Source organism: Oncorhynchus mykiss, chromosome 28 (assembly GCF_013265735.2).
Source record: "Oncorhynchus mykiss isolate Arlee chromosome 28, USDA_OmykA_1.1, whole genome shotgun sequence".
Taxonomy (NCBI): domain Eukaryota; kingdom Metazoa; phylum Chordata; class Actinopteri; order Salmoniformes; family Salmonidae; genus Oncorhynchus; species Oncorhynchus mykiss.
Genome location: NC_048592.1, coordinates 7,326,849 through 7,352,870, shown reverse-complemented (window position 1 = coordinate 7,352,870; position 26,022 = coordinate 7,326,849). Strand labels below are relative to the sequence as shown.

General features: G+C 42.4%; 1 protein-coding gene across 6 annotated transcripts in view; it reads right to left on the bottom strand.

Annotated features, from left to right (window-relative positions):
• The window catches only part of LOC110508414 (transcription factor E2-alpha), a 41,775-nt gene extending 16,509 nt beyond the window's left edge, over positions 1-25,266 (bottom strand). For 3 of the 6 annotated variants that reach the window (XM_021588930.2, XM_036966948.1, XM_036966949.1), the window contains exons 1-8: positions 24,720-25,266; positions 20,772-20,864; positions 19,757-19,829; positions 14,109-14,182; positions 5,709-5,784; positions 5,085-5,125; positions 4,689-4,818; positions 2,655-2,704 (exon numbers count right to left, since the gene is read on the bottom strand). In XM_021588930.2, the coding sequence (XP_021444605.2) occupies positions 2,655-2,704; positions 4,689-4,818; positions 5,085-5,125; positions 5,709-5,784; positions 14,109-14,182; positions 19,757-19,829; positions 20,772-20,825 (498 nt within the window). In that variant the 5' untranslated portion in view covers positions 20,826-20,864; positions 24,720-25,266. The remainder of the gene's footprint in view (positions 1-2,654; positions 2,705-4,688; positions 4,819-5,084; positions 5,126-5,708; positions 5,785-14,108; positions 14,183-19,756; positions 19,830-20,771; positions 20,865-24,719) is intronic. The other 3 variants (XM_036966951.1, XM_036966950.1, XM_021588931.2) reach the window with 3 other exon arrangements.
• Positions 25,267-26,022: the final 756 nt, after the last annotated feature.

Sequence of the window (26,022 nt, the reverse complement as noted above, 5' to 3'; positions counted from 1 at the left end):
GTCTGGCCACTCTACCATAAAGGCCTAATTGGTGGAGTGCTGTAGAGATGGGAGAACCTTTCAGAAGGACAACCAACTCCACAGAGGAACTCTGGAGCTCTGTCAGTGACCATCGGGTTCTTGGTCACCTCCCTGACCAAATCCCTTCTCCCCCGATTGCTCAGTTTGGCCGGGCAGCCAGCTCTAGGAAGAGTCTTGGTGGTTTCAAACTTCTTCCATTTAAGAATGATGGAGGCCACTGTGTTCTTTGGGACCTTCAATGCTGCAAAAGTGTTTGGTACCCTTTCCCAGATCTGTGCCTTGACACAATCCTGTCTTGGAGTTCTACGGACAATTGCTTCGACCTCATGGCTTGGTTTTTGCTCTGACATGCACTGTGGGACCTTATATAGCCTTTCCAAATCATGTCCAATCAATTGAATTTAACACAGGTAGACCAATTAAGTTGTAGAAACATCAAGGATGATCGATGGAAACAGGATGCGTTGAGCTCAATTCAGAGTCTCGTGGCAAAGAGCCTAAATATTTATTTAAATAAAAGGTATCCGTTTTTATTTGTAGTAAATGTGCAAAAACTTCTAAACCTGTTTCGCTTTGTCATTATGGGGTAGTGTGTGTAGATTGTTAAAGATTTATTTAATCCATTTTAGTTTAAAGCAATGGAAACAGGATGCGTAACAACATAACAAAATATGGAAAAAGTCAAGGGGTCTGAATACTTTCCGAAGGCGCTGCCTTGAACTAATGACATGGAGGTTTCCATTAACTCAGTACAATGTCTGAACTCCTTATGATCTTAATGCTCTGTTACCAAGACAACAAATGGTTTCTTTAATGGTTGAAAAGGGGGGGGATTTTGCCCTCAACTTACTGCTTCTTCTCTGTGATCGCAGGGCCTTACGGCTAGGTTTGCGATATGTGGTGTGTGTGTTACACACATGATCAAGTTAGGTCTGGTTAACACACATGATCCAGTCTCCTCTGTGGCTTACAGAGCATCACCCATAGGATTTCTAGTAGTCTCTGGCATGTCACTAAAGAGGTGAAGGTCCTGAGGTTGTGAACTAGCAGAGCTCTCAGAATCAGCTCTACTCTGGCAGGGGTTAGAGAATCAAACTATGCGCCCGACAACTCAGATCTTACACAGTGAAGTTTTTTCTGTTATTTGATTGAACAGAGAGAGGAAGAGAGGAGAGGAAGAGAGGAGGAGAGGTACAAAAGGGAATGGAGAGATGCACTACTAATTACTGTGCCATCTGCCCATTCCTGGACTGCAGCCAACTCTACGGGCAGCTGGGATAGAGGGATGGGGGAGGGAGAGAACGAGGGGGATGGAGGGGGGGCGAGAGAGAAACAGAAAGGAGGGTGGGAGAGGAAGTAGAGCACAAGAGAGGGGGAGAAAAAAAGATAGGGAGTTGAAGGGAGAGCGACAGAGGGAGAATCGGAAGGAGAACAGGGGAAGAGCAGAAACGGTATAGTGAAGTCAAGTAACGCCAGGTCTGCATGTCATCAAGCATAATTTTTCCCCTTAAGTAATCTGTGGACGAGGGTGCTGGGCTGGAAGGAATGCAAGCACATCTAGAAAAAAAATGGCCTATAAATATGACCCTCTATAAAAACATTTCTAAATAAATGAATGGGTGAATGAGTAGGGCTCTGTTTATTTTTTTCACCTCGTCGGCAGTGTAAAGGCACACAGCTGTGGGTCTGGAGGCTCTCTCTCTGCACGTTAGGCTGCTGCTCTGAACACCAGGGAGAAGCCCGCCATGCACTGGGACTGTGTGTGTGTGTGTGTGTGTGTGTGTGTGTGTGTGTGTGGGGGGGGGGGGCTTAGTCTGGCTATTGGAGTGCACACTCAGTGACGATGAGTGCTGGGAGGCATTTTAAGGATGGGGGATGCCAAAAAAAAAAAAATGGGAGCATTCCTGATAATGGGTGGGGAAAAGGTGTGGATATGGATGGGTAGGTGGGCACATTTTGGGTTTGGAGAGGGCAAACGGTCTGAGTGTTCTTGGGTGTGGGTGTGTGTTCTTAAGGGGCAAATAGGCAGACTAGGGTGTGGCAGTCTAGTAAGAGGGGGGTAACGGTGGGGCTGGAGAGGGGGACAGTTTTACAAGCTTTGGTGTTCCATTTATATTTCAAGTTTGGACATTAGCACAATGGGGGCACCAATTGGTGTCACCTGGTTAGTCAGTATGTTACACCTGCGCTGGCTTGTCATCTTGTTAGTCAGAAGATGTTTCAACTGTGCTGGCACAGGTGATATTTAAGAGCGGCTGGCCCAGTGCTCCAGTTGTCTTGATAGACGCGAAAGGTTACCACCTTTAGCTGGCTCTCTCTATTTGATTTCCAGAAAAACATTCCGTTGTCCAATTTCCCTGATTTAGTTTTGCTCCACCGTTTTTTGGTTTGCTTCCTGTCTAAGTTGTTTTTTTTCTTCTTTCGTTTGCCTCGTAGTGGTTAAATTTAGTGGGTGCTCATGGTTAGTGTCTTGCTATGCAACTTTCAGTGGACACCCCCGTGACTGTCATTTAGAGCCCCTCCTAAAAAACCCGCCTGTTTTGTTTTAATGGTCGTTGTCAGTAACTCTGTTAGTTCTCCCTTCTGTTTGAGCGACTTTTGGATTTCATGCTGGGGAATGTAACAGTACTTACCGAAGAGGGCAGGCCAGGGGGAACTTTCCTGATCTTTTTTGGCTGGGCATCTGACACACACACCCACACACACACACACGAGATGAAACAAAGTTATGAAAGCAGTTAAGGGCATTCCAAATAATTGTCCATTTGTGCTGGTAGGAATATTTGCCTTTATGGCCCATAACTTCATCAAATGTAATCTAATCTTATACAACCAATATGTTTATGCAGTGGCCTCACACCACCTCTCCTTCCATTGAATCCCCTGCAGGTTTAGCAGAAGTGCGATTTCTCAGGTTCTTATTTTAAACCTCAGTAGGAGAAGTGAAGGTAATCAGTCGGAAATATGAACCAGAATAAAGAGCAACTCCTCTCCTTTGACATAGTAAAAGTGGAGCGGATACGGTCATGAATTCCATGTGATTTTGTACAAAGAGGTAGCAATTATTCAACAGTATACATGTAGAACTAGGGCTGGGCGATTTGGCCTAAAACACATCTAACTTTCCCCCAATATACATCTAGATTTATAAAAATGTTCTCTCTAAATAAGCTTTGTGGTACAAGGTAAAAATGTACTGCATTTAAAACAGCAAAAAATAAAATCAATTCAGAAGTTGGTCAATTATACCTAGGCTGAACATATGCCTTCAACAACCATAAGACTAACACATCATTTAATTATTTTATCAAAATAGTAGTACCTGCTTTTTTTGTTGCAATTCTCACTGATCTAGCTTTCAGGTCGGTCTATAAAAATGATCTGTTTGTAACACATTTAACCAGAACCATGCATAATGCAACCCCACTAACAATGCAGAAAATGACCACCAGTCTCAATCTCTCAAGCCAAGCCCACATGCTAGCAATAAGCCAGTTAATATTCATAATCTAAAAGTTTAGTCAACTTGGATCTAGGTATAATTTCACAAGCTCTGAATTCAGCTACAGTTGTTATGAACACAACCTTATGCCCGTATCCAACTGTTTAAAAACGGCATTCTAGCCTTTCCACTTTGTTCAGATGTTGAAATCAAATGGCCTACCTTATTTCTCAGAATGAGAATGAGTTGCCAATTCCTTATATAATTGTGTTATGATTATTGCACATGTATAATACACAGACTAAACAGCTAGTATAACAATCTTTATTTGACTAAAATGCTGCTAGCGATACGTGGTACAAAAACTGAGCATTGATTTTCCAGAATGTGTTCATTGGTACATCCGTTTTAGTAGTGTTTGATTTGCTCGAAATTTGAGGAGTTGAAACAAAACGGGATGGTTGGAGAGGTTAATGTCTCCCCTATAACAGTAAAATATTGTCTCCATGTGTTGTGGTGTCCATATGACCAATTCTGTTGGACCAAACCTTAAATGAAACCATTTGTCAGAGAGGAAGAAGTGATCCCTCATCTTTGTTGTTGTGAGTGGTAGGGGGAAGGGCTTGGGAGAACGAGACGAAGCGAGAGGTTTCACTCTGGCCAGAATCTGTCCAAAATAAGTCTAGTGGGTTTCTACGCGCTTATTTTGAACTTAAGCTTGTCGCATGCCTTCCCCGCCTTTGGGACAACGACTCCCATTGTTAAGGCATGAGCATCTCATAATTACATACAGATCTCTGGTGTAAATGGGAAGGTGCACAGGACAGACGGAGCAAACAAGACCAAAGAGACAACATGAGAACAAGAGGACAAACGCTCACAAAAACAAGGGAAAAAAATTCTGCAATACTGGCATTTGGAATCACACAAAAACAAATTAGAATTCATTTGATATATCGCCCAGCCCTATGTAGAACGTCCGAGATTTACAACAAATGCATTGCAGTAAGCATTTAAATAGAAATGCCATTCCATGGAAGTAAGCTTAAATTCAACAACATTTTTTAAAAATGTGGCCACCAGGAAAATTGGCACTGCTTTACATTAGTATGTCTATTCTACCCGTTCTAATTCTGTGCATCATCTTCCTTGCATGTATCCATGCTAGGAAATGGGGATAGCATGAGTGTATTATGGGGTAATTTTCAGTGGTTTCTGTCCTTACCCATGCTCTCCTGGGTGGGTCTCCTGCGAGGGTTGAATTGGGAAGGGTAGAACTGGGAGCCAGACTTCAGGCCCGAGGGTGACAGGGCATCAGGACTGGGCATGGGCATCTCACTGGGCATAAAGCCCGGCTACGCAGGAGAGGAATGAGAGAAGACAAGGTCAGACATACAAATACTGCATGGGAGATTATCCCAATGTGGAGAGAGGAAAGAGGATGAGAAGGTCGACAGGAGGAGAAGGGAGAAAACTCAGGGATGAAGGAGAAGATGGGACAAGGTGGGCAGATTCACAAGAACATCAGTCAGAGGAAGAGATGGTAGCTTCAGAGGGGACACAGAAAAAACATTTGACACGTTGGAAGAGAAGCGAGGTCAAGAGAGGAGTCTGATTTTACCTGCGCTCCAAAAGAAGAGTAGGGTCCACGCTCAGCTTTCCCTATTAAAACAAGAGGGACAATCAGGGCAGGCCATTGTAAAGACCTTTTAAGCCACCTTTTACGCATCTCCAGCACATTAACACTCAATCCGGGGTGTTCCCCTTTCTCCAGTTGTTTGTGCTTGGGTGCACCTAAACCCCTAACCCCCTTCCAGCACACAGCCTAAACACCCTGTCCCCGTGTATGCGCCTAGTCACCTCCACACACACATGGAATGCCCCTGAAGGAGGTCTCTCATATACAGTGACAGTGAGGTTCTCTCGCACACAGTCTCTGTATCCTCTGAGACACACATACAACTGCATCTCCATTCACTTGTATGCATTTCAATTTGCTCCCCTAAAGACGCATCATTATGCAGTCACTTCTCCTGGTCATTTATTGTAAATACAGGGTGGCTTACTGCAGCTCCGAAAGCCACACAAGACCACAGGGACCTGTTAGTGGGTTTACTTGGTCTTGATGGGGCCGTCAAATCAGCTGAGCTTAATTAAAGGGCTGAGGGTTGAGGAGAGAACCCGCTCCTGTTCCAAGGTCTAAACCACAGACCAGGTTGGAGGAAATATATTCAGATTTCCTTACCAACGATCCCCGAGCCGAACAAGGGGGTGGAAGCGAGGCCTTCGTGCTCGTTGTAATGACCCCCTTCGCCATAACCCTGGAGGGAGGGAGAGAGATGAGAGATAATATGAAGACTTAAAATCAATTGCTGTCTTTAAAAATTTTTTTTTTTTTTTAAACTGATTCAGTATGCCAATCTTCAACCAAACGCACTGCGCATGTAGGCTCTTTGGGCTAATCTATGCTTAGGGTTGGGCGATGTCAACCTTTGTACTATCGCGATTATGTACCCGTAAAACATTGTGACATACGATGCTAATCACCCCTATTGGCCAGCCCCATATATATTTTTCTTAATGACAAGAATACAACACAATGCAACTGAACGAATCATAATGAAAGATAATATTGTTGAAAGCCTGGACAGATGCTAAGTGGAGGCAATGGCAAATGTTTTCTGATATTCCTTTCTGTTGGAGGGGCAGAGCAGGTTTGTGTGTGTCTGTCTGGCGTGCACATGATGGAAGTGTCTGATGAGGAACGGGTTGTTTTACCGTAGTGAGCTAGGTTATAGGCCTACATCATGGGACGGATAAAAAGCACTACCGTCCTTATAACTGGATAATAATTGCTTTATTTGCCGCAAAATAAATTGTGTTGTCCGCTGTGATTGAGAAGAGCCTATGCTATAGAGTTTCATTTGTTATTTTTGAAAGCCACAACAACTTTGGGACGACGCCTTCGTATGATAAAATATTTGGGAAATAAGCTACTGTTCATAACTAACTTGTCGTAAAGTTTTTAGGATAGGCCTAGTAGGAAGATAGGTTATTTGGTTTTTCAACCGCGCATTAAGAGATTTCCTGGTCCGCATGGATAGGTTATTTAAGATAGAGGACTGTCTAATAATGAGAGAACAAAATCTCAACAGCCTATAGAACATTTTAATGACAAGTTTAAGCTTGTGTTTTTAGGCTATTCAAATAACTTTAACCTCTTGAAACTAGGGGGCACTATTTTTATTTTGGGAAAAATAACATTCCCAAAGTAAACCGCCTATTTCTCAGGACCAGATGCTAGAATATGCATATAATTGACAGCTTAGGATAGAAAACACTCTAAAGTTTCCAAAACTGTCAAAATATGGTCTGGGTATAACAGAACTGATATTGCAGGCGAAAGCCTAAGAAAAATCCAATCAGGAAGTGATTCATGTTTTGAAACCGTTGTGTTCCTATGCATCCCTATTGGCCATTGAAAGGGATAGCAACCAGATTCCTTTTTCTACATATTCCCTAAGGTGTCTACATCATTGTGAAGTAGTTTCACGCCTTTATGTTGAAGAATGAGCGTAAACGACTACATTGCGTAAGTGGCCAGCTGAGGGCTCCGAGTGATTCTTGCGTAAAAGACAGAGGTAGTCATTTTTCCTCTCGCTCCTACTGAAAAGCTAATTGTCCCGGTTGATATATTATCGAACAGCTATTTGAAAAACACCTTGAGGATTGATTATAAAAAACGTTTTCCATGTTTCTATCGATATTATGGATATAATTAGATTTTTTTTCCCCCCGTGTTGTCGTGACCGCTATTTCCGGTGGATTTCTGAACATAACGTGACAAACAAACGGAGGAATTTTGGGTATAAAAATAATCTTTATGGAACAAAAGGAACATTTGCTGTCTAACTGGGAGTCTCGTCAGTGAAAACATCCGAAGATCAAAGGTAAACGGTTAATTTGATTGCTTTTCTGATATTCGTGACCAAGCTTCCTGCTGCTAGCTGGACATAATGCTATACACAACGCTTGTCTTGCTTTGGCTGTAAAGCATAATTTCAAAATCTGAGATGACAGGGTGATTAACAAAAGGCTAAACTGTGTTTCATTAGATTTCACTTGTGATTTCATGAATATTTTTTGACCGTTGCGCTATGCTAATTAGTGTAGTTGATGACAATTCTCCCGGATCCGGGATGGGTAGTGCCAAGAGGTTTTAAGATGGAACTCCATTATATTCATTGTTTGGTGGGGAGAAAGTCACGCATAAAACAAAAATAGTCACCTTCAGTCATATTTATAGCCTATGAAATGGAGCAAAAGGAATATAGAGGGGGAAAAATTAAGTATCGGTTATAAAAAATTAAAATACAAAAATGGTTTAGGCTATAGCCTAACGCCAATGCATCCGACAGAGAAACAATATTGTCTGACTGGAGACTGTGCTGCTTTGATGAAATTCTCCACTCTGTCTGGCCTATTCCTTCTCGCCTACAGAACATTAATTGAAATAGGCTATAACAAATAGGAATAGACAAATTACCCAGAATGTCACTTGTGTGCTGCGCTGTGAGACTGTTTTTTCCTGAGCGGTGCCAGACAAGTTCAAATAGGCTAAACCATTGTCTGTCACATCACGATGTCGTCATCATTGACGATTGCTGTTAATCAATCATCGACTATAGAACCGCAATATCGGCCAACCCTAGTCCAGATAAGTCATCAGGGCTCTAAAGCGACCACGATTAAATATTTGGCTGTGCGACCCTAAGTTTTATTTAGAGCACCAGTGTGATTAAAATCCAATAAATGTAAAAAAAAAAAAATACACGAGTAACATTATTTTGCCGCAACACTGCTCTAACAGATTTTTCCGAAACATGAACATTGCTGCTTTCCACATTCCTTCTAAATATGAAAACATGTTCTCTAATTATACTATTCCTTTTTGTATATGGCTCTCTGATTTAGTAGAGCTGGGCGAGTCAGATTTATCACAATCACAAAATTTATCGCTGGATTAGAAATACATAAAATAAAAAAAATTGCTATTTGTTTACATTAGCGGCAGTGACCTAGGCAATTTTTACCCACTGCCATGTAAGACAACTGAAACGGTAGCCCATAATTCAAAAAGTAAGCTATTTAAGATTACATATCCAGAGAACACATGATTCATATTTGGATGTGCAACCTGTCAAAATAGGATCCAGAATGATCAGATTTATTTTTGGCTCTTCGGAGAATTTGCCCACTTCTTTGTGCATATTGGCCTATAAAGACACCTGATGGTACTCGAAACAAAAATGTCCAGCTCTTGGCATCGGCTACTTGATGTAGGCCTATTCACCGCAAAATGGGGCGCTCGACTACGCGGCGCATCAAAACCATAGAAATAGATACTAACAGAAAGTTGCGATTTTCCCCTCTAAGTGGAACTGTAGTCTCGCTGAAAACTGTGTTTTTCCTGCAATTGCATTTTGTGCAAAGGTCATATGCTTGTGCTTCTCGGAATGCATCTCTCCCTCGTCCATGCACACATTGGGGAGAGGGAGAGAGTGGCTCGCTCACACAACAGCCGACAGTGAAACAGGCAGACACTTTCATAGCAGGAATCAACATACTGCAGTGGCTATTACTGTTGACAAAATAATGGTTTTAGAACAATCTACAGAAACGTAGTGTTCAAAGCTGTCATCAAGGCAAAGGGTGGCTACCTTGAGGAATCTCAAATATATTTTGATTTGTTTAACACTTTTGATTATACACATGATTCCATTTGTGTTATTTCATAGTTTTGATGTCTTCACTATTATTCCACAATGTAGGAAAAAGTAAAAAATAAAGAAAAACCCTTGAATAAGTAGGTGCATTCAAACGTTTGACTGGTACTGTATGTACAGTGCCTTGCGAAAGTATTCACCCTATTGGCATTTTTCTTATTTTGTTGCCTTACAACCTGGAATTAAATTAGATTTTTTTTTGGGGGGGGGGGGTTAGTATCATTTTGTTTACACAACATGCCTTCCACTTTGAAGATGCAAAATGTTTTTGTGAAACAAAGAAAAAAAACTGAAAACTTATGTGCATAACTATTCACCCCCCCCCCAAAGGCAATACTTTGTAGAGCCACCTTTTGCAGAAATTGCAACTACAAGTAGTTTGGGATATGTCTCTATAAGCTTGGCACATCTAGCCACTGGGATTTTTGTCCATTCTTCAAGGCAAAACTGCTCCAGCTCCTTCAAGTTGGATGGGTTGGATGGGTCATACCACAAATTCTCAATTGGATTGAGATCTGGGCTTTGTCTAGGCCATTCCAAGACATTTAAATGTTTCCCCTTAAACCACTCGAGTGTTGCTTTAGCATTATGCTTATGGTCATTGTCCTGCTGGAAGGTGAACCTCATCTCAGTATCAAATCTCTGGAAGACAAACAGGTGTTCCTCAAGAACTTCCCTGTATTTAGCGCCATCCATCATTCCTTCAATTCTGACCAGTTTCCCAGTCCTTGCCGATGAAAAACATCCCCACAGCATGATGCTGCCACCACCAGGCTTCACTGTGGGGATGGTGTTCTTGGGGTGATGAGAGGTGTTGGGGTTAGCGCCAGACAGAGCTTTCCTTGATGGCAAAAAGGCTACATTTTAGTCTCATCTGACCACGTGGCTTTTTAAAAATCTTTAAGCAATGACTTTTTTATGGCCACTCTTCTGTAAAGCCCAGCTCTGTGGAGTGTACGGCTTAATGTGGTCCTATGGAGTCTGTCCAATCTCCGCTGTGGACCTTTGCAGCTCCTTCAGGATTATCTTTTGTCTCTTTGCTGCCTCTGATTAATGCCGTCCTTGCCTGGTCCACGAGTTTGTGTTCTTTTCCACAACCTTGTCCCTGACCTGTTTGGAGAGCTCCTTGGTCTTCATGGTGCCACTTGCTTGTTGGTGCCCCTTGCTTAGTGGTGTTGCATATATATACACACACACATACACACTGTGATCATGTGACAGCTCGTGACACTTAAAGTCCACCTGTGTGCAATCTATTTGATTAATTATGTAACTTCTGAAGGTAATTGGTTGCACCTGATCTTATTTAGGGGCTTCATAGCAAAGAGGGTGAACTCATATGCACGCACCACTTTCTGTTTTTTATTTTTAAGATTTTTTTTAAAGAAGTTCTTTTTTTAATTTCACTTCAAATATTTTGTTTATGTCCATTACATAATATCCAAATAAAAATTGATTTAAATTACAGGTTGTAATGCAACAAAATAGGAAAAACACCAAGGGGGTAAATAATTTCGCAAAGCACTGTATGCAAGCATTAAAAAAATAAAAAATATCATAAAAAAAACATATTCCAATGTGATTACGCGTCCCTTGGGAAACACTGACCAACACTTTGATATGAGTTATGACCGGGTATTAACCAGTCTTTAATTTGTTTTCATGACCACCACCAACCGTTGAATAATCATTCTCTCTTTGATTCCAATGTTTCACCCGTGTTTTGATCTATAGAGCAAGTAAAATCACAATACTTTTTGCTCCTATCGTGCAGTCCTAACAATGTGGTAACTTTACCAGTATACGCAAACATTTGGTGCCACAGAAAAAAAGGAACAGTGATATCTTCTTAGGAGCTGTTCTTCAAAAGTAAGTAAGATTCATATAGACCCAATGTAAGCTATATTCACAGTTGAAGTCGGAAGTTGACACACACTTAGGTTGGGGTCATTCAAATTAGTTTTTCAACCACTCCACATATTTCTTGTTAACAAACTAAAGTTTTGGCAAGTCGGTTAGGACATCTACTTTGTGCAGGACACAAGTCATTTTTCCAACAACTGTTGACAAATTATTTCACTGTATCACAATTCCACTGGGTCAGAAGTTTACATACACTAAGTTGACTGGGCCTTTAAACAGCTTGGAAAAATCCAGAAAATGATGTCACGGCTTTAGAAGCTTCTAATAGGCCAACTGACATAAGAGTGAATAGGTGTACCCGTGGATGTACTTCAAGACCTACCTTCAAACTCAGTGCCCCTTTGCTTGATATCATGACAAAATCTAAAGAAATCAGCCAAGACCTCAGAAAAAAAATGTCAGACTTCCACAAGTCTGGTTCATCCTTGGGAGAAATTTCCAAATGCCTGAAGGTACCATAGTACGCAAGTATAAACACCACGGGACCACGCAGCCGTCATACCGCTCAGGAAGGATATGCGTTCAGTCTCCTAGAGATGAACGTACTTTGGTGTGAAAAGAGCAAATCAATCCCAGAACAGCAGCAAAGGATCTTGTGAAGATGCTGGAGAAAACAGGTACAAAAGTATCTATATCCACAGTAAAACGAGTCATATATTGACATAAGCTGAAAGGCCGCTCAACAAGAACGAAGACACTGCTCCAAAACCACCATAAAAAGGCCAAACTACAATTTGCAACTGCACATGGGGACAAAGATCATACTTTTTCTGGTCTGATGAAACAAAAAATAGAACTGTTTGTCCATAATGACCATCTTTATGTTTGGAGGAAAAAGGGGGAGGCTTGCAAGCCGAAGAACACAATCCAAACTGTGAAGCATGAGGGTGGCAGCATCAAGTTGAGGGTGCTTTGCTGCAGGAGGGACTGGTGCACTATACAAAATAGATGGCACCATGAGGGAGGAAAAGTTGGTGAATATATTGAAGCAACATCTCAAGACATCAGTCAGGAAGTGAATGCTTGGTTGCAAATGGGTCTTCCAAATGGACAATGACCCCAAGCATACTTCCAAAATTGTGGCAAAATGGCTTAAGGACAACAAAGTCAAGGTATTGGAGTGGCCATCACAAAGCCCTGACCTCAATCCTATAGAAAATGTGTAGGCAGAACTGAAAAAGAGTGTGAGCAAGGAGGCCTACAAACCTGACTCCGTTACACCAGCTCTGTCAGGAGGAATGGGACAAAATTCACCCAACTTATTGTGGGAAGCTTGTTGAAGGCTACCAGAAACGTTTGACCCAATTTAAAGGTAATGCTACCAAATACTAATTGAGTGTATGTAAACTTCTGACCAACCGGGAATGTGATGAAAGAAATGAAAGCTGAAATAAATAATTATCTACTATTATTCCGCCATTTCACATTCTTAAAATAAAGTGGTGATCCTAACTGACCTGAGACAGGGGATTTTTTACTAGGATTAAAATGCCAGGAATTGTGAAAAACTGGGTATAAATGTATTTGGCTAAAGGTGCATGTAAACTTCTGACTTATACTTTTGTCTATATAAAGGGTTTGGACACCCCTTCAAATTAGTGGATTCGGCTATTTAAGCTACACCCGTTAATGACAGGTGTAGAAAATTGAGCACACAGCAATACAATGTCCATAGACAAACATTGTCAGTAGAATGGCCTTACTGAAGAGCTTCGTGAATTTCAATGGTGGCACAGTCATAGGATGCCACCTTTCCAACAAGTCAGTTTGTCAAATTTCTTGCCTGCTAGAGCTGCCCCGATCAACTTAAAGTACTGTTATTATGAAGTTGAAACATCTAGGAGCAACAACGGCTCAGCCGGGAAGGGGTAGGCCACACAAGCTCATGGAACAGGACCGCAGATTGCTAAAATGAATTAAAATTGTCTGTCCTCGATTGCAACACTCACTACGAAGTTCCAAACGGCCTCTGGAAGAAACATCAGCACAAGAACTGTGATGGAAGCTTCATGAAATAGATTTTCATGGCCGAGCAGCCACACAAGATCACCATGCGCAATGACAAGCCTCGGCTGGAGTAGTGTAAAGCTCGCCGCCATTGGACTCTGGAGCAGCGGAAACATGTTCCCTGGAGTGATATATCACGCTTCACCATCTGGCAGTCCGAAGAACGAATCAGGGTTTGGAGGATGCAAGAAAAACACAACCTGGAGTAATGGATAGTGCCAAATGTAAAGTTTGGTGGAGGAGGAACAATGGTCTGGGGCTGTTTTTCAAATGTTTTGGGCTAGGTCCCTTAGTTCCAGTGAAGGGAAATCTTAACATTACAGCATACAATGATATTCTAGACAATTGTGCTTCCAACTTTGTGGCAACAGTTTTGGGATGGCCCTTTCCTGCTTCAGCATGACAATACCCCCATGCACAAAGCGAGGTCCATACAGAAATGGTTTGTCGAGATTGTTTTGGATGGGCTTGACTGTTCTGCACAGAGCCCAGACCTCAACCCCACCTTTGGGATGAATTGGAACGCTAACTGACCGACCAACCATCGGGGCCTGACCTTACTAATGCTCCTGTGGCTGAATGGAAGCAAGTTCCCGCCGCAATGTTCCTACATCTAGTGGAAAACCTTCCCAGAAAAGTGTCTGTTATAGCAGCAAAGGGGGGACAAACTCCATATTAATGCTCATGATTTTGGAATGAGATGTTCGACAAGCTGGTGTCCACATACTTTGTCATGTACATTATTTTCTGTGCTCTTCAAATTTTATGTGGTGCTCCTAACTTTGTTAAAAGTGCCAGTGATATCAATTATTTTTTAAATTGATAGTCATATACTATTAGTAATATCCTGTGTGTAAGAAAAACATGTCCATGCTGATCAGTGTGTAGTCACTCTAGTGTACAGTATGAAGTGTGCAGTGTTCCTTTACCCGTCCCTGGTTGAAGGAAGAGCTGTTCTGTTCTCCTGATACCCAGGGGCCAGGGCCGCTCCGCTCATCTATACCTAGAAGATGGAACGCACAGGGTTAGACCTGCTCACTCAGAACCATGTAGGACTGGAAAGGGAAAGGAGATAAGAGAGGGGGAAAGGGACCAAAACTAGCAGTAGACTGGTAGTCTTTCACCCAACTCCAAATAAACCCCTAGTTGCTAGTACCCTCCCAGAGCATTTGTAGGTTTGAGAAGTTGGAGATGTGACCAAAATGGAAATAATTCCACCTAGCCAATCAGAGGGCAAGCGGGATCCATTAAGATAATGCCAATACCCATCTTGTCCTTTAAGATCTACACCAGTACCTAGGGAGATAGGCGATATAGGCTAGAAGCCAATATGCAATGGAAGGTGACCCAGTTAGGAAGCACTGCTGCTTCCTCACTGGCTAGAAGTGTTCTAAATAACCTTTGGCTGAGCGCTGCTACTTCAGCTCCCCGTGACAGCTCTGCCACCACACTGTCACTTAGTGTAGCTATGAGCTGTAGGAAGTTTGAATAATTAACACCCAGTATGAGCCTCCTACAATCACCCTCAACATTTGTCATTCTCCCACTCTCCCCACTTCTGTCCATGGCAACGCAGTAGTTGTTCGTATCCCCATCCCTTCACACCTCCCTTTGCATGACAGCGGACTAAGGAGTACACAAATGACAGAAGGGACACACGTCATGCATGTTGTCCCTGGTCAAAGGATTTGCATTGAAGAAGGGGAAGTAGGGAGAGCGATTTTAAAGATTGCTGAAGCAAAAATTCCTGCCCCCCTCCCCTTCTTTCCTCCCCCTCTGTTTCCTCTCTTACCGCTACCCAGCGTCTCTGGGGAGAAGCTGAGGCTTAATTGTGCGCTGATTTGCATAATTGTGCATATTAATGAGGCTTCGCTCTATGAATATTCATATTTTTGTTTTGTTGTCTAATAAAGAAAAAATGGAAAGGGGCGGAGGGGAGCAGGCTGGAAGCACGACTGGATCAGCCATCAAGGAGAATGATGGGTCCAGAGAGGAAAGAGCTGCTATATCACCGTGACAACTGATCTATAGGAGAGATGGCAGCAGAATCGCAGATGAAGGAGACGAGGGGTTTGTTGCCTCAACCTGACTGTCACTCTCCATGTCAAGCAGTAGAACAGACTCAGAGAGGACATGTACACAGAGGGATATAGACCAGTCCTTTCCTCTGCTGAAAGGACACCAGTGTTTCCCCTAGACATTTCTTAGGTGGATCGCAAAGGCAACGATTAATGAGACAGCGCCCACAAATGATGAAATGTGCCGAATATTGTGGACCGATAAATGAGGTTGGAATGATACTGTGAAAATGAGAATGCCCTTTTAGTTTAAGAGATGTTTGAAAAGAATGGCTGAAATGTCAGTCTTTTGGTGGGATGTAGTTTTGGCCTTACCATGCAGTGACTTGGTTAATAGACCAATAAAAAAATATCTTTAAAAAATACATTTAAAAAAGATTTCCAAACCTCTCTGCCAATAACAGCTAATTCTCAGTCTTCCCCTCCTCACTCAGGACTGTCTGGGAGTGGTCTATCAAAATTCTTGCTTGAGAAATTACCCTTTTCTAAGAAGCCCAGTTTGTTTTGAATTAAAATGGTCAAAAAGTAACAATCACATTAAGGTACTTATAATTATTAACCAGAAATGATTTGATAGCAATAAAAACGTCTGCAATGGACCATTAAATATCTCCATAACTCTGTCGAGGGCTGCCAACAAACGTTATCAGGACATCTTAATCTGGCATCCTGCTACTGAATCAGGCCGGACCTTTATAAGCCACTCGCTCCCCCTCACGTCAACACCGTGAATAGGCGGCTAAAAATTGGTCATCTGAAGAATGTGGAAGACTTAGCATAGCCGCTGGGGTAGGAAATGAACATGGTGGGTATCTCTTACTGCTCTTTAGGAAGACTGACAGATGGACAGCAGAGGGATATAGACCTGAACTGACACCCATGGAGATTCACAAAGGCACGGGGATAATAGGGAGCTCTGCAGGTAGCTAGGGCCTCACACCTCGGGCTATTCATGTGTTCTCCTGAGGAGAGCAAGGGTCTACAGGAAGTACGGAGAGAATGGAGAAGAGTGTCTGGAATGCATGGAAGGAAGCACTCTCCTAGACCTTCTGGGGTAAGTAGTAAGTAGCATCACAACTCTTATTGCAAGGTATTTTAAAATGGCAGGTCCAGGGATTTGGACTGCATTGAAATGTATGGACGGGGAGCTGCGTTTCAACCGGGGAGAAAAAAAAAGAGAGAAAAAGACGAAGAAAGTTTCGCACCACACAAATTACTCACATTGAGTGAGGGAGAGGGCAAGTGAGCAACTCTGAAGTAAAACATCATTAAAATTACTTTCATGCATATTCATTAGGACCACATTTTCCTACTAATTAACAGATCTGCTGATTAGTATAAAGGAGAGAATAAGTGAGACTCGTCTAAGTAGACTCGTTTGTTTTCCTCAAAACTTCAAATGGCTTCCTCCTGCAAGTCGTTACCATGACAGCCTGATATATGACAAATAGAACATCAGAGAAAACCACAGAGCTCTTGTCCACAGAACCCTGGTAGAAGAGAGGACCCAGTACTAAACTCCACATTCTAATTATACGGATTAATTTAACCAAGAATCTTGAAAATAGTTGGTCTACTATGTTACCAAGCCATTGCTGATGACAACAACCCTAAAAACATGAGGCAGGAACTCCACACCTTAACCTCTTTTATAGGGTTTGCCCCCCCCCAGGGATACTTCTGTGACTGAGTGAGTTAAGAGTGAGTGAGAGAACGTCTCAGCATGTTCGCTCAGAGAGCGAGAGGGTTGAGTCAGACCAGACACATTCACTAGCGAGTCCCCTTTAAACCCGGGTCTCACCACCCCTTCAAGCGAGGTTGGCCTATAATTACATCAGGAAGAGATACTGGAAATGGCCAGTCAGCCTGAGTCACACAAGCTATGAGGCTACAGGACCAATACACAGGGAACATGCAGGCACAAACACTTTGCTTTTATAGGATAATGCCCCGGGCACTGATTGGTGTACTGTCTGGTGTCTACACTTCCTTCCTTCCTTCCTTTCATCCCAGCCCTGTATGACAGAAATGTGAGTCAACCAGACATAATACATGATGCCTAATAAGTATTAAGGAGTGTGATTATGATTTAGGGAATGTCTACAATGGATACGCAACAGTATCTTGTGTGTTATAGGATGTGTCTGAAATTATTTATAAGAGCCAGTGTCACGATGCTGGGAGGACAATATTCAACACCAACTTGAAATTACAAATTTGAACATGATTAGGCATGTTACTTTCCATATTGAAGTTATTTTATAATCATTCAAGTTCGACGCTACAAGCATATTCTGGACAATGTATCTTATGTTTAAAGCTCTGTTTGATCAAGTCTGAGAGTATGCTTCTATACTGCACAAGGAATCCAATTCATGAGCAAATCTGATCAAGTTACTGAATTACCAAATCCAAATTTCCATTCACATGAAGGAAAGTTCCTAAAGAACGAAAAGTTCATGCAAAATGCATACGTTCCTCTTTTGCATTTCAACCCAAGCCAGAGTTTAAAAATACCAGTTCAGAATCTCAGTTTCTGGTTGCCAGTAAATGAAACTTGGTTGGAAGTTAGTTTACACCTCAAGGGTTTTGCACATAGACACCCAAAGTCAGAGAGAACTAGGGATGCACGACAATGACCGTTCCTACGGGTAAAGATCTCCCAAAGACGCAGATCTGTGATCAGCTTACCCTTCCCCCAAAAATTGACCATTGATCAATATCTTGGGCCAGGCTAAACTCATCCTAATCCATGACAGCACATGTCAAACCTTTTCCACTCTACAGGGATGAGCACCAAAAAAAATACAAATAAACCACAGCTCATCTAAATCAAATCTAGAAAAAAAGGCAAGGCAGAGCAGATACTAACCAATGCTACCAAGGAGATGGTAGTGCAGAGAGACTAGGAACCTTCCCTTATAGAGCCTCTTCCTCCCCATTGTGAGAGGATGGGTGGGGGCTTCCTGGGTGAAATCATACACTAGGCCACATATGCTGCCAGCCTATCCACTTCTCTCTGCGGCCTAGGCCCTTTGTTTTGGCCTCTGATGAGCATTGTGGAGACCTGTGCTGAGGGCTGCCACACAATACCAGGAGCAGCCGTTGGATTGAGAACAGTAACGGCCCTTTTCTGTAAGTGTGCACCTTTTGTCGCTACAAAAGAAAATGTAAGTGGCCCTCAAGCTTAGAGAAACACCGTAGTTCGGTTTCCACGCTTCACCTACTCCATCCCTTTCATCTGATTTATGCTACTTCAATATCCTGTTTCTTTTCAGTTACAACCTGAAAATACCTACATCAACGGTTCAGGGATTCGAGGAGGGTGAAAGAAGGTGATTGGAGAAGGGCGGTGAAGGAAAATGATTGGCGGAGAGGAGAGGGTTGAAGAAAAGTGGCTTGAGGCCGAGTGAGAGAGAGGATGCAAGTTGGATGTGGAGCATTTTTTATTTTACCTTTATTTAACTAGGCAAGTCAGTTAAGAACTAATTCTTATTTTCAATGACGGACTAGGAACAGTGGGTTAACTGCCTGTTCAGGGGCAGAACGACAGCTCGGGGATTTGAACTTGCAACCTTTTGGTTACTACTCCAACGCTCTAACCACTAGACTACCCTGCCGCCCCATGGTTCTTGTGTTGATCTTGGATGGTTATCAACAAGAGGAGATGGGATCTATTGAGGGATGGTAGTTGGTTGGTTGTTTTGGGGTGAGGAGCGAAGAATAACGGAAATAGTTCCCCCATCCCCACAGGGTGAGAGATGGGGAATGTGGGGGTGAATAGGGTAATTTCTCTCTCCCCCCCCCCCCCCCCCCCCCTCTCCTGTTTTAACACCCTCCGTAGAGTGTGATGGAGAGGCAGCAGCTGAGAAGGTGAGGGTGGGGACACCTGGAGGGGGGGGGGGGGGGGACTGAGGCTGCTTCCTTTTCATTATGAACTTTATTAACAAACATCTGCAAGGAGATGACCGGTGGAATCATATCCAATCAGTGGTAATGAAGGACAGTATGCCATTTCAGCCTATTTGGAGTATTGATACAGCTACTGTGATTTGACCTCACTGACAACACTCCCTTCAGGGCAGTGAGAGGATGGACAGTGGGGAGGGGTGGGGTCAGAGGTGGGACAGTGGGGAGGGTTCTCAGAAGACAAATAAGAAAGTGTTGTTGAAAGGGCTGTAACAGCCCATCGATGTCATGCTGTTCCTTAAAGACATATATAGGGGACCATTACAAAGCAGTAACACCCTTAATGAAACAGCTTCAGATGAGATGTAGGGAAAAGGTGGATGTTGACCATTTTAGATCATATGGTCACATATGAAGACCATGTTGGTCAAAATGTTGTTGTACTATCACCAAGGTGACCTGAAGAAGACCATGTTAACTGAAATTCTTAAATGATTGCACCATAATTAGGCTTTATTAAAAATCTATTTGGGAGCTGTAAGCATTCAGTTGGCATTTATTTTTGTATAAAAACCAAGGGCGGGTCTTACCGGAGCCTCCAAACTGGCTGCTGGCGAGAGTGGTGGGCCTGTTCTTCCCATTTGACACCGGTGGTGCAAACATCTGAAACAGAGACAAACACTGAGTCGAAAACATTCAACAAGAAATGGGGTGTACATTTTTTTTAAGTCCTGGGGCCATATCCACAAAGCATCTCAGAGTTGGAACGCTAATCTCGGATCAGTTCATACAATCTTATTAATTATGATGTAAAAGTCCAACCTGATGCTAGAGAAGCACTGTGGATATGGGCCCTAAAGTTCTAAAAAAAAATTTTTTTAAAAACACAAAAAACAAGCAGAGGTCTCCTTCTGATATCTATGTCTTGAGAAAAATGGCGAGCCTGTGGCAACCACTTCACTAAACTAGTCATCTTCATTCGACTACAGGAAACCAAAGCCGCTCTTAATAGACACCAAAGTACAATTACAACGGTTACATTACACCTCTGATGTTACATGGTTTGGTGCTAGGCGCTAATTTAATCTATCTGATAGAAGGATTTAGTCGTTCTCAGTTACAACAGACTCCCGCAGCTGTCAACAGTGTGAAGCAATCTAAAAAAACATGCCAATGAGTTAGTCATTGACGCGAGTGACTCACAAAAACAGTCCAATAACAACACTGGCTGATTGATACCGTGCTATTCACTTTATGTACCAACCTTCTATACCAAACAATAAAACAGCAAAAAACACTTACTTTTATTATAGTTAAGAGACATTTTAGCAAATGGTCTTTGGCATGTCTATCTTGATGGGTTTGGATTCATACACTCTTGTCTTGACAACAAAAGGTGTGTTGAAGTGTTTGTGTACATAAACTATTATCTAAAATAATACATTTTACCAGTCTACGTTTTTCCCGTGAACCCTCCCATTATAAGAGACTATGTGTATTTGACTACAAACAACCTATTATATACCCGAAGGAGCTGTTCTGGACAAATATATTCTAGTATTGGGAACAAAAATATTGCAGGGCTGTTGACAGCAAATGTCTTACCGCGCTGAAATCCAGCAGGTCGCTGAGCTCCTTGTCTGTTCCCACTGTAGCCATTCTCTGCTGCTGTTCCTTTGGCCCTCGCAGTCTCAGCAACTGAGGGGAAGAGAGAGAGTGAGAAGTGATCTTTAGTGGGATAACAGACCAACTGGCAAGGTCTAGAGCTGGGTTGTCAAACTCATTCCATGGATGGCCATGTGTCTGCTGGTTTTTCCCTTTCAATTTGTATCCAATTAAGATCTACACAACCGGGTGAGGGGAGTTCCTAACTAATCAATGACCTTAATTCATCAAGCAAACGCAAGGGGGAAGTGAAAAACCAAGCATTTCGCTACACTCACATTAACATCTGCTAACCATGTGTATGTGACAAATAAAATTTGATTTGAAAACCCGCAGACACTGCCTCAGTGGAATGAGTGACACATGGTCTAGAGCAGGGGTCTCCAGCAGGTCGATCGCCAGCCACCAGCAGCCCACCTATGAGTAGCTCGCCAAACAATTCTGAAAGTACATGCAATTTTCACGTGTTGCAGGGTAAAAAAACTGTCATAAACAAAACCTCCCAAGTATCAGACACCGTTAGCTTCCAGCCAATATCTAATCAACAGGACATTGTCATTATTCCACCTGGGGGGGGCAATCCTAACAGAATATCTGCCCGTCTGTCTGTGTGGCGTGTGCATTTGTCTGTGTGTAGACCATTGATGCGATAACCGTCTTGTGGGTTGACAGAAATACCTTCCCCAAAACCTTCTCAATTAAATGTTAACTGCAAAGTAGGCTTACCTGGCAGAAGTATATCATGAGTAAGTACATAAACCTGAATATATTATTTGTTAATTTGCATACTTTGCCATGAAATGAGTAGCAGCAGTAAAGCACCATTGCTAGACCGGCACATTCCTCACTCACTAGATGTAATTAAAGGGGAAGTACACTCAAATCTTCCCAAACTAAAAATAAATGGTCTTCTGATGTGATTTAAGAATTGGCATGGACACAAGACATCCATTTCCATTGTTTCTCTAAGAACAATAGACATTGAGTGGAAAACTAAAAAAATCTAATATCAGGAAAAAAATTAAATGGAGAATTTTTTTTTGTGGGGGGGGGTATAAAACTGAATGTGTGTGGGCCGGGGCTCCCAAAGTAACTCTCATGCTAGAAAAGGTTGGAGACTCCTGGTCGAGAGGTACAAATAGTTGAAATACAGAAGACAAGAGAATCAGAGTGACAAAAGTGTGAAGTCAAATCTTAATCAATTGATTCCTGTGTCAAGGGTACATTTTCAGCATCAGGATTCAAATCCACCAACAAATTGCTTATTCAGACACCAAGATTTCTCTACACAAACCATTAACTTGGTTGCAACCACTTTTTACTGTGTGGTTAGACATATCTTTGTAATGGATACTCCACATCACAATTCCCCTTGTAGAACATAAGTTCACATTTGGCAGAGCATGTAGGTGGTCAACGTGATAAGCAACCTTGTCCGAGACCAGAAGACTGAAGTTTGCTCCCTGAGCAAACAAGGGGCTCCCACGCATAGGCTTTAGTTCAGTGGGCTAACAGTCTAGGGAATATAAAAGTAAATCAGGTTTGATACCCGGTCGGCCATCATGGTAAAAATGTCATGAGCATCGAGTCAGCATGATATCACTTGCCTTCTGTATAGAATGACCAACATTAGGGTTGGCAAAACACAAAGCACCCTTTACACACACTTCAAAAGGCCAATAAGGGAGAGGGATGGCACAAATATAGCCTACTAGTTATTTCACTGCTACAAGTTTCCTGCTCTGTTATTGAGTTAGATGACGCAACTCTTTCCCATTCATTTGGAATTATGGCCTGCAGATTTGTGCTACATAGCTCAATCTACAAAACAGGTGGTGTGGAATCCCTTAAGGTATGGAAACTACTAGCAAACGTACACTCTGGGATGAACTACTGGTGATGCTTTAATCATTGGGTATTAGAGGTTTTCAGTGCCTTAATCAAAGATCTAGTGTCACAAACTCTGGGCTTTCCCCCATTCTAGCCCACATCAGTCAGCTATCTGGAGTATGGCCTCTGGTCTACCACAAAGCCAATACTCGCCTCTCTCCTCCTTCCTCAGCCCTGGCTGCCTCTGCAACCTAAGAAACCAACCTGCTTCAAGAGTCGTTGTCAACAACAATACCAGCCTACACATCAAAGGCAATATCTGAACTTTACCAGCACAGCAACCCCATGAGTGTATCAAATAAAGGACCTAGTTGTTCTGTTTCACAACATTTCCCTGTTTGTACCAGATGAACATAACTCAGGTCTCAAGTGTTTTCCTCAAACTTCAGCCAAAGTAAGGTTTAGGCTACAAAATCTGTGTTCCAAAATCAAACACAATCATCTAAGTAGGCTAATGAACAGCTCAGGGCATCGACAAGCACTGGGTTCTGGTTGTGTGAAAGGATTTCAGACACATCAAGAACAAGAGTAGCCTATGTGTGCTGAGCATCAGTTTTGTTGGTGATGGTGAGTGTGTCTTCCCTCGAGGGCAGCATCTGAAACACTACCAGGCAGGCAGCACCCCATGGCCAAGAGCCAACACACAAGAAAGTGCAAAGATAAGAGGGGGCCTCATGCAAAACTCAGTTTGGTAAACTTGTCACTGTGGGGAATGTAATCATGAATAGGCTGTATGATAGTTATGTAAGCCTTGTAAAAAAAGTATACTATAACCTACTTAGAATCACATAGTCACATATACTCCTAGTATAAGGAGTACACTAACACATGCATTACTACTGAAAAGTAGTATGATCTTGTTGGTACAGAAAATCATGCTGCAGCAGACGATCAACAGTTGCCTGACAGTTCTCTGCAAGTTCTCTGCGGAAATCTGCCAACTCCCTAAAATCGAAGATCCATAATGGGCCCCACTGACGACCCCCCCCCCCCCCCCCCCCCCCCCCCAATACTTAGGCCTTCCCGGACGGCGAATCTAAATCGTTTTTGTGGATTTCGACGGAATCCCCCAAGTTCAGGTTTTACCATTGTCAGCCCATAAATTATTGTTCAGTCCGTGCGTTTGGGATGGATGAGAAACCGGTTGTGAATTAGCTGTCGAATACACACGACTTCTCCACTAGTCTGTTAGTGTAGAACACAAAGAGAGTCAGGCCCTGATAAAGTTTGTGATAACGGCTAGAACAATGGAGTAAAATTTGCTCTCCTTGCCAATTAAATTAAATGTGCATGATGGAAAAACGTTAATAAAATGTGTCGAACCGTGTAAAGAATGTACATTGCTTATGTTCATGTTCACGGGGTTCAACGCGACAGAAGAGGATGGGGGGGGGGGGGGAATTTACTGCCAAATGCGAAATAAACAGAGTGGAAAATGTTGAGGAGCACATAACTGGGAATTGAGATAAATTAGATCGTACGTGCATTATAAAATAAATGTAAAATATAAAAACTGCCTATTTGACCCAGAAAATAGAGGCATGCATGCGTGCCTTTCTGGGCGCAACTTTCCTCTACACCAAAGTTTTCCTCTAAATATTTAACCACATTTCGAACCGTCTAAAAAAAAAACATTTCGTTTGTTATTACAGAAAATATTGATACAGAAATGCCAGTAGCATCACTACAATGATTTGGCCGTTCGAACTGGCATGTTAGTTTACTTTTAAAACTTGACAATGTTGTCCAAAGTGAACAAAGAAGTAACGTTATTTTCCGACAAGCCTGCAAGTAGCTGGTGTTACTGCCCAACTGCTGCATGCTCGCTCCCATGGCCCAGGCCGGACAAAAATTCAAGACCCCGTTTTCTCCGGGAGTGCTACTCACACAACTCATTATTATTATTCGCTAAAGTTACACAATGCCCCCGCCAAACATATGCCGGTCAATATCATAATATCGTTCACAAATATACAGTGTGTGATGTGGTGTATTTACCTTTCAGTAACCTCTTTAATTATGTAGCATCCAACAGGGGGGGAAAGAACGCTTGTAGAGAGAAAAACAAAGTTGGGGATAGATTCCCTCTGTGCTCCGGACTGTAAATGAAGAGCGAACGACGATATCGTGTTCTCCCAAACCCTTATTGGTTCGTTATAGAGTCCACGTCAGGAAAATGAGACAACGTTTCCAAATAGCTTCATCACTCTTGTGATATCTCAATCGATTATTTTAGTTGCGACAATTGTAACCATTTTATCCTCCGAGTAGACATGTTAACAGCCTCCACAATTGTCGGTTCCCAAAGAGTATCCCTCCGCGGCTTACGAGGATCGTAAAAACACCAGTGGTGTCCGATTTCAAACGCCCTACAACTAAAAACTGCCGTTTTCAATAAACATCCAGTAACACATCGATATGGAGATAAACTAAAATGCTGTACAGCATCAGTGTTATTGTCGATGCATTAAAATTACATGTTTTTAAATCGCAAACCATGAGAACTACGTCAATTTGCGGAGGGAGACTGCGGAAAACCGAATAGTGGCAGACCAGAAAGAAACAGTGTGAGATGGAACGATAATACAGCAGACGCACAACCAATGGTATGCCACGAGAATCTGATTGACAGTAAGAAAGTCCAAATATATATCGACATTGTTCGTTGGGCCTGCCTCCAAGGTTACCCCATCATGGACCCGCTATGGTCCGTGTTATGGACAGCATTTCATTTTAATAATGTGTTTAACTGCAATAACAGTGCATGATGCAGTTATTAGTAAAGGCTGAACTTGAAAACCATTGCAAAATATGTATCCTCATATTAGGTACATCAACAAACCGTACATATATCCTATTTGCACAGGGCCTATACAATTCAGTCACAAATTCTGTAAAAACAACAACAACAAAACGTGAATATAGGCTACTAAGATAATGCGTGAAGGTTACTAGTATCCTAATCCATTTAGACCTAATGTGATCTACCAGCCCACCCTATCCTCCAACAAAAGAGTATTGCAGATTTAAACACATAGACAGTATCTGTTAATAATAATCTAGCCTACCAGTATTAACATTTATTTTACACAAAATAATTAGAGGGGGCAGATCAGGGGTCAGGATTTCTGCGTGTGTGTGTGTGTGTGTGTGTACGTGTTTGTGTGTGTGTCACTCCAAAGGCAGCATTGGACAAATGGCTCCACCTCAGTGGTGTGAAAGTGTGGTTAAAGAGGGGGTTTAAAAGTACAGGATACAGCAGCATTTGCCTTTTATATTGATCCTTTGTGGGAACAGCTTG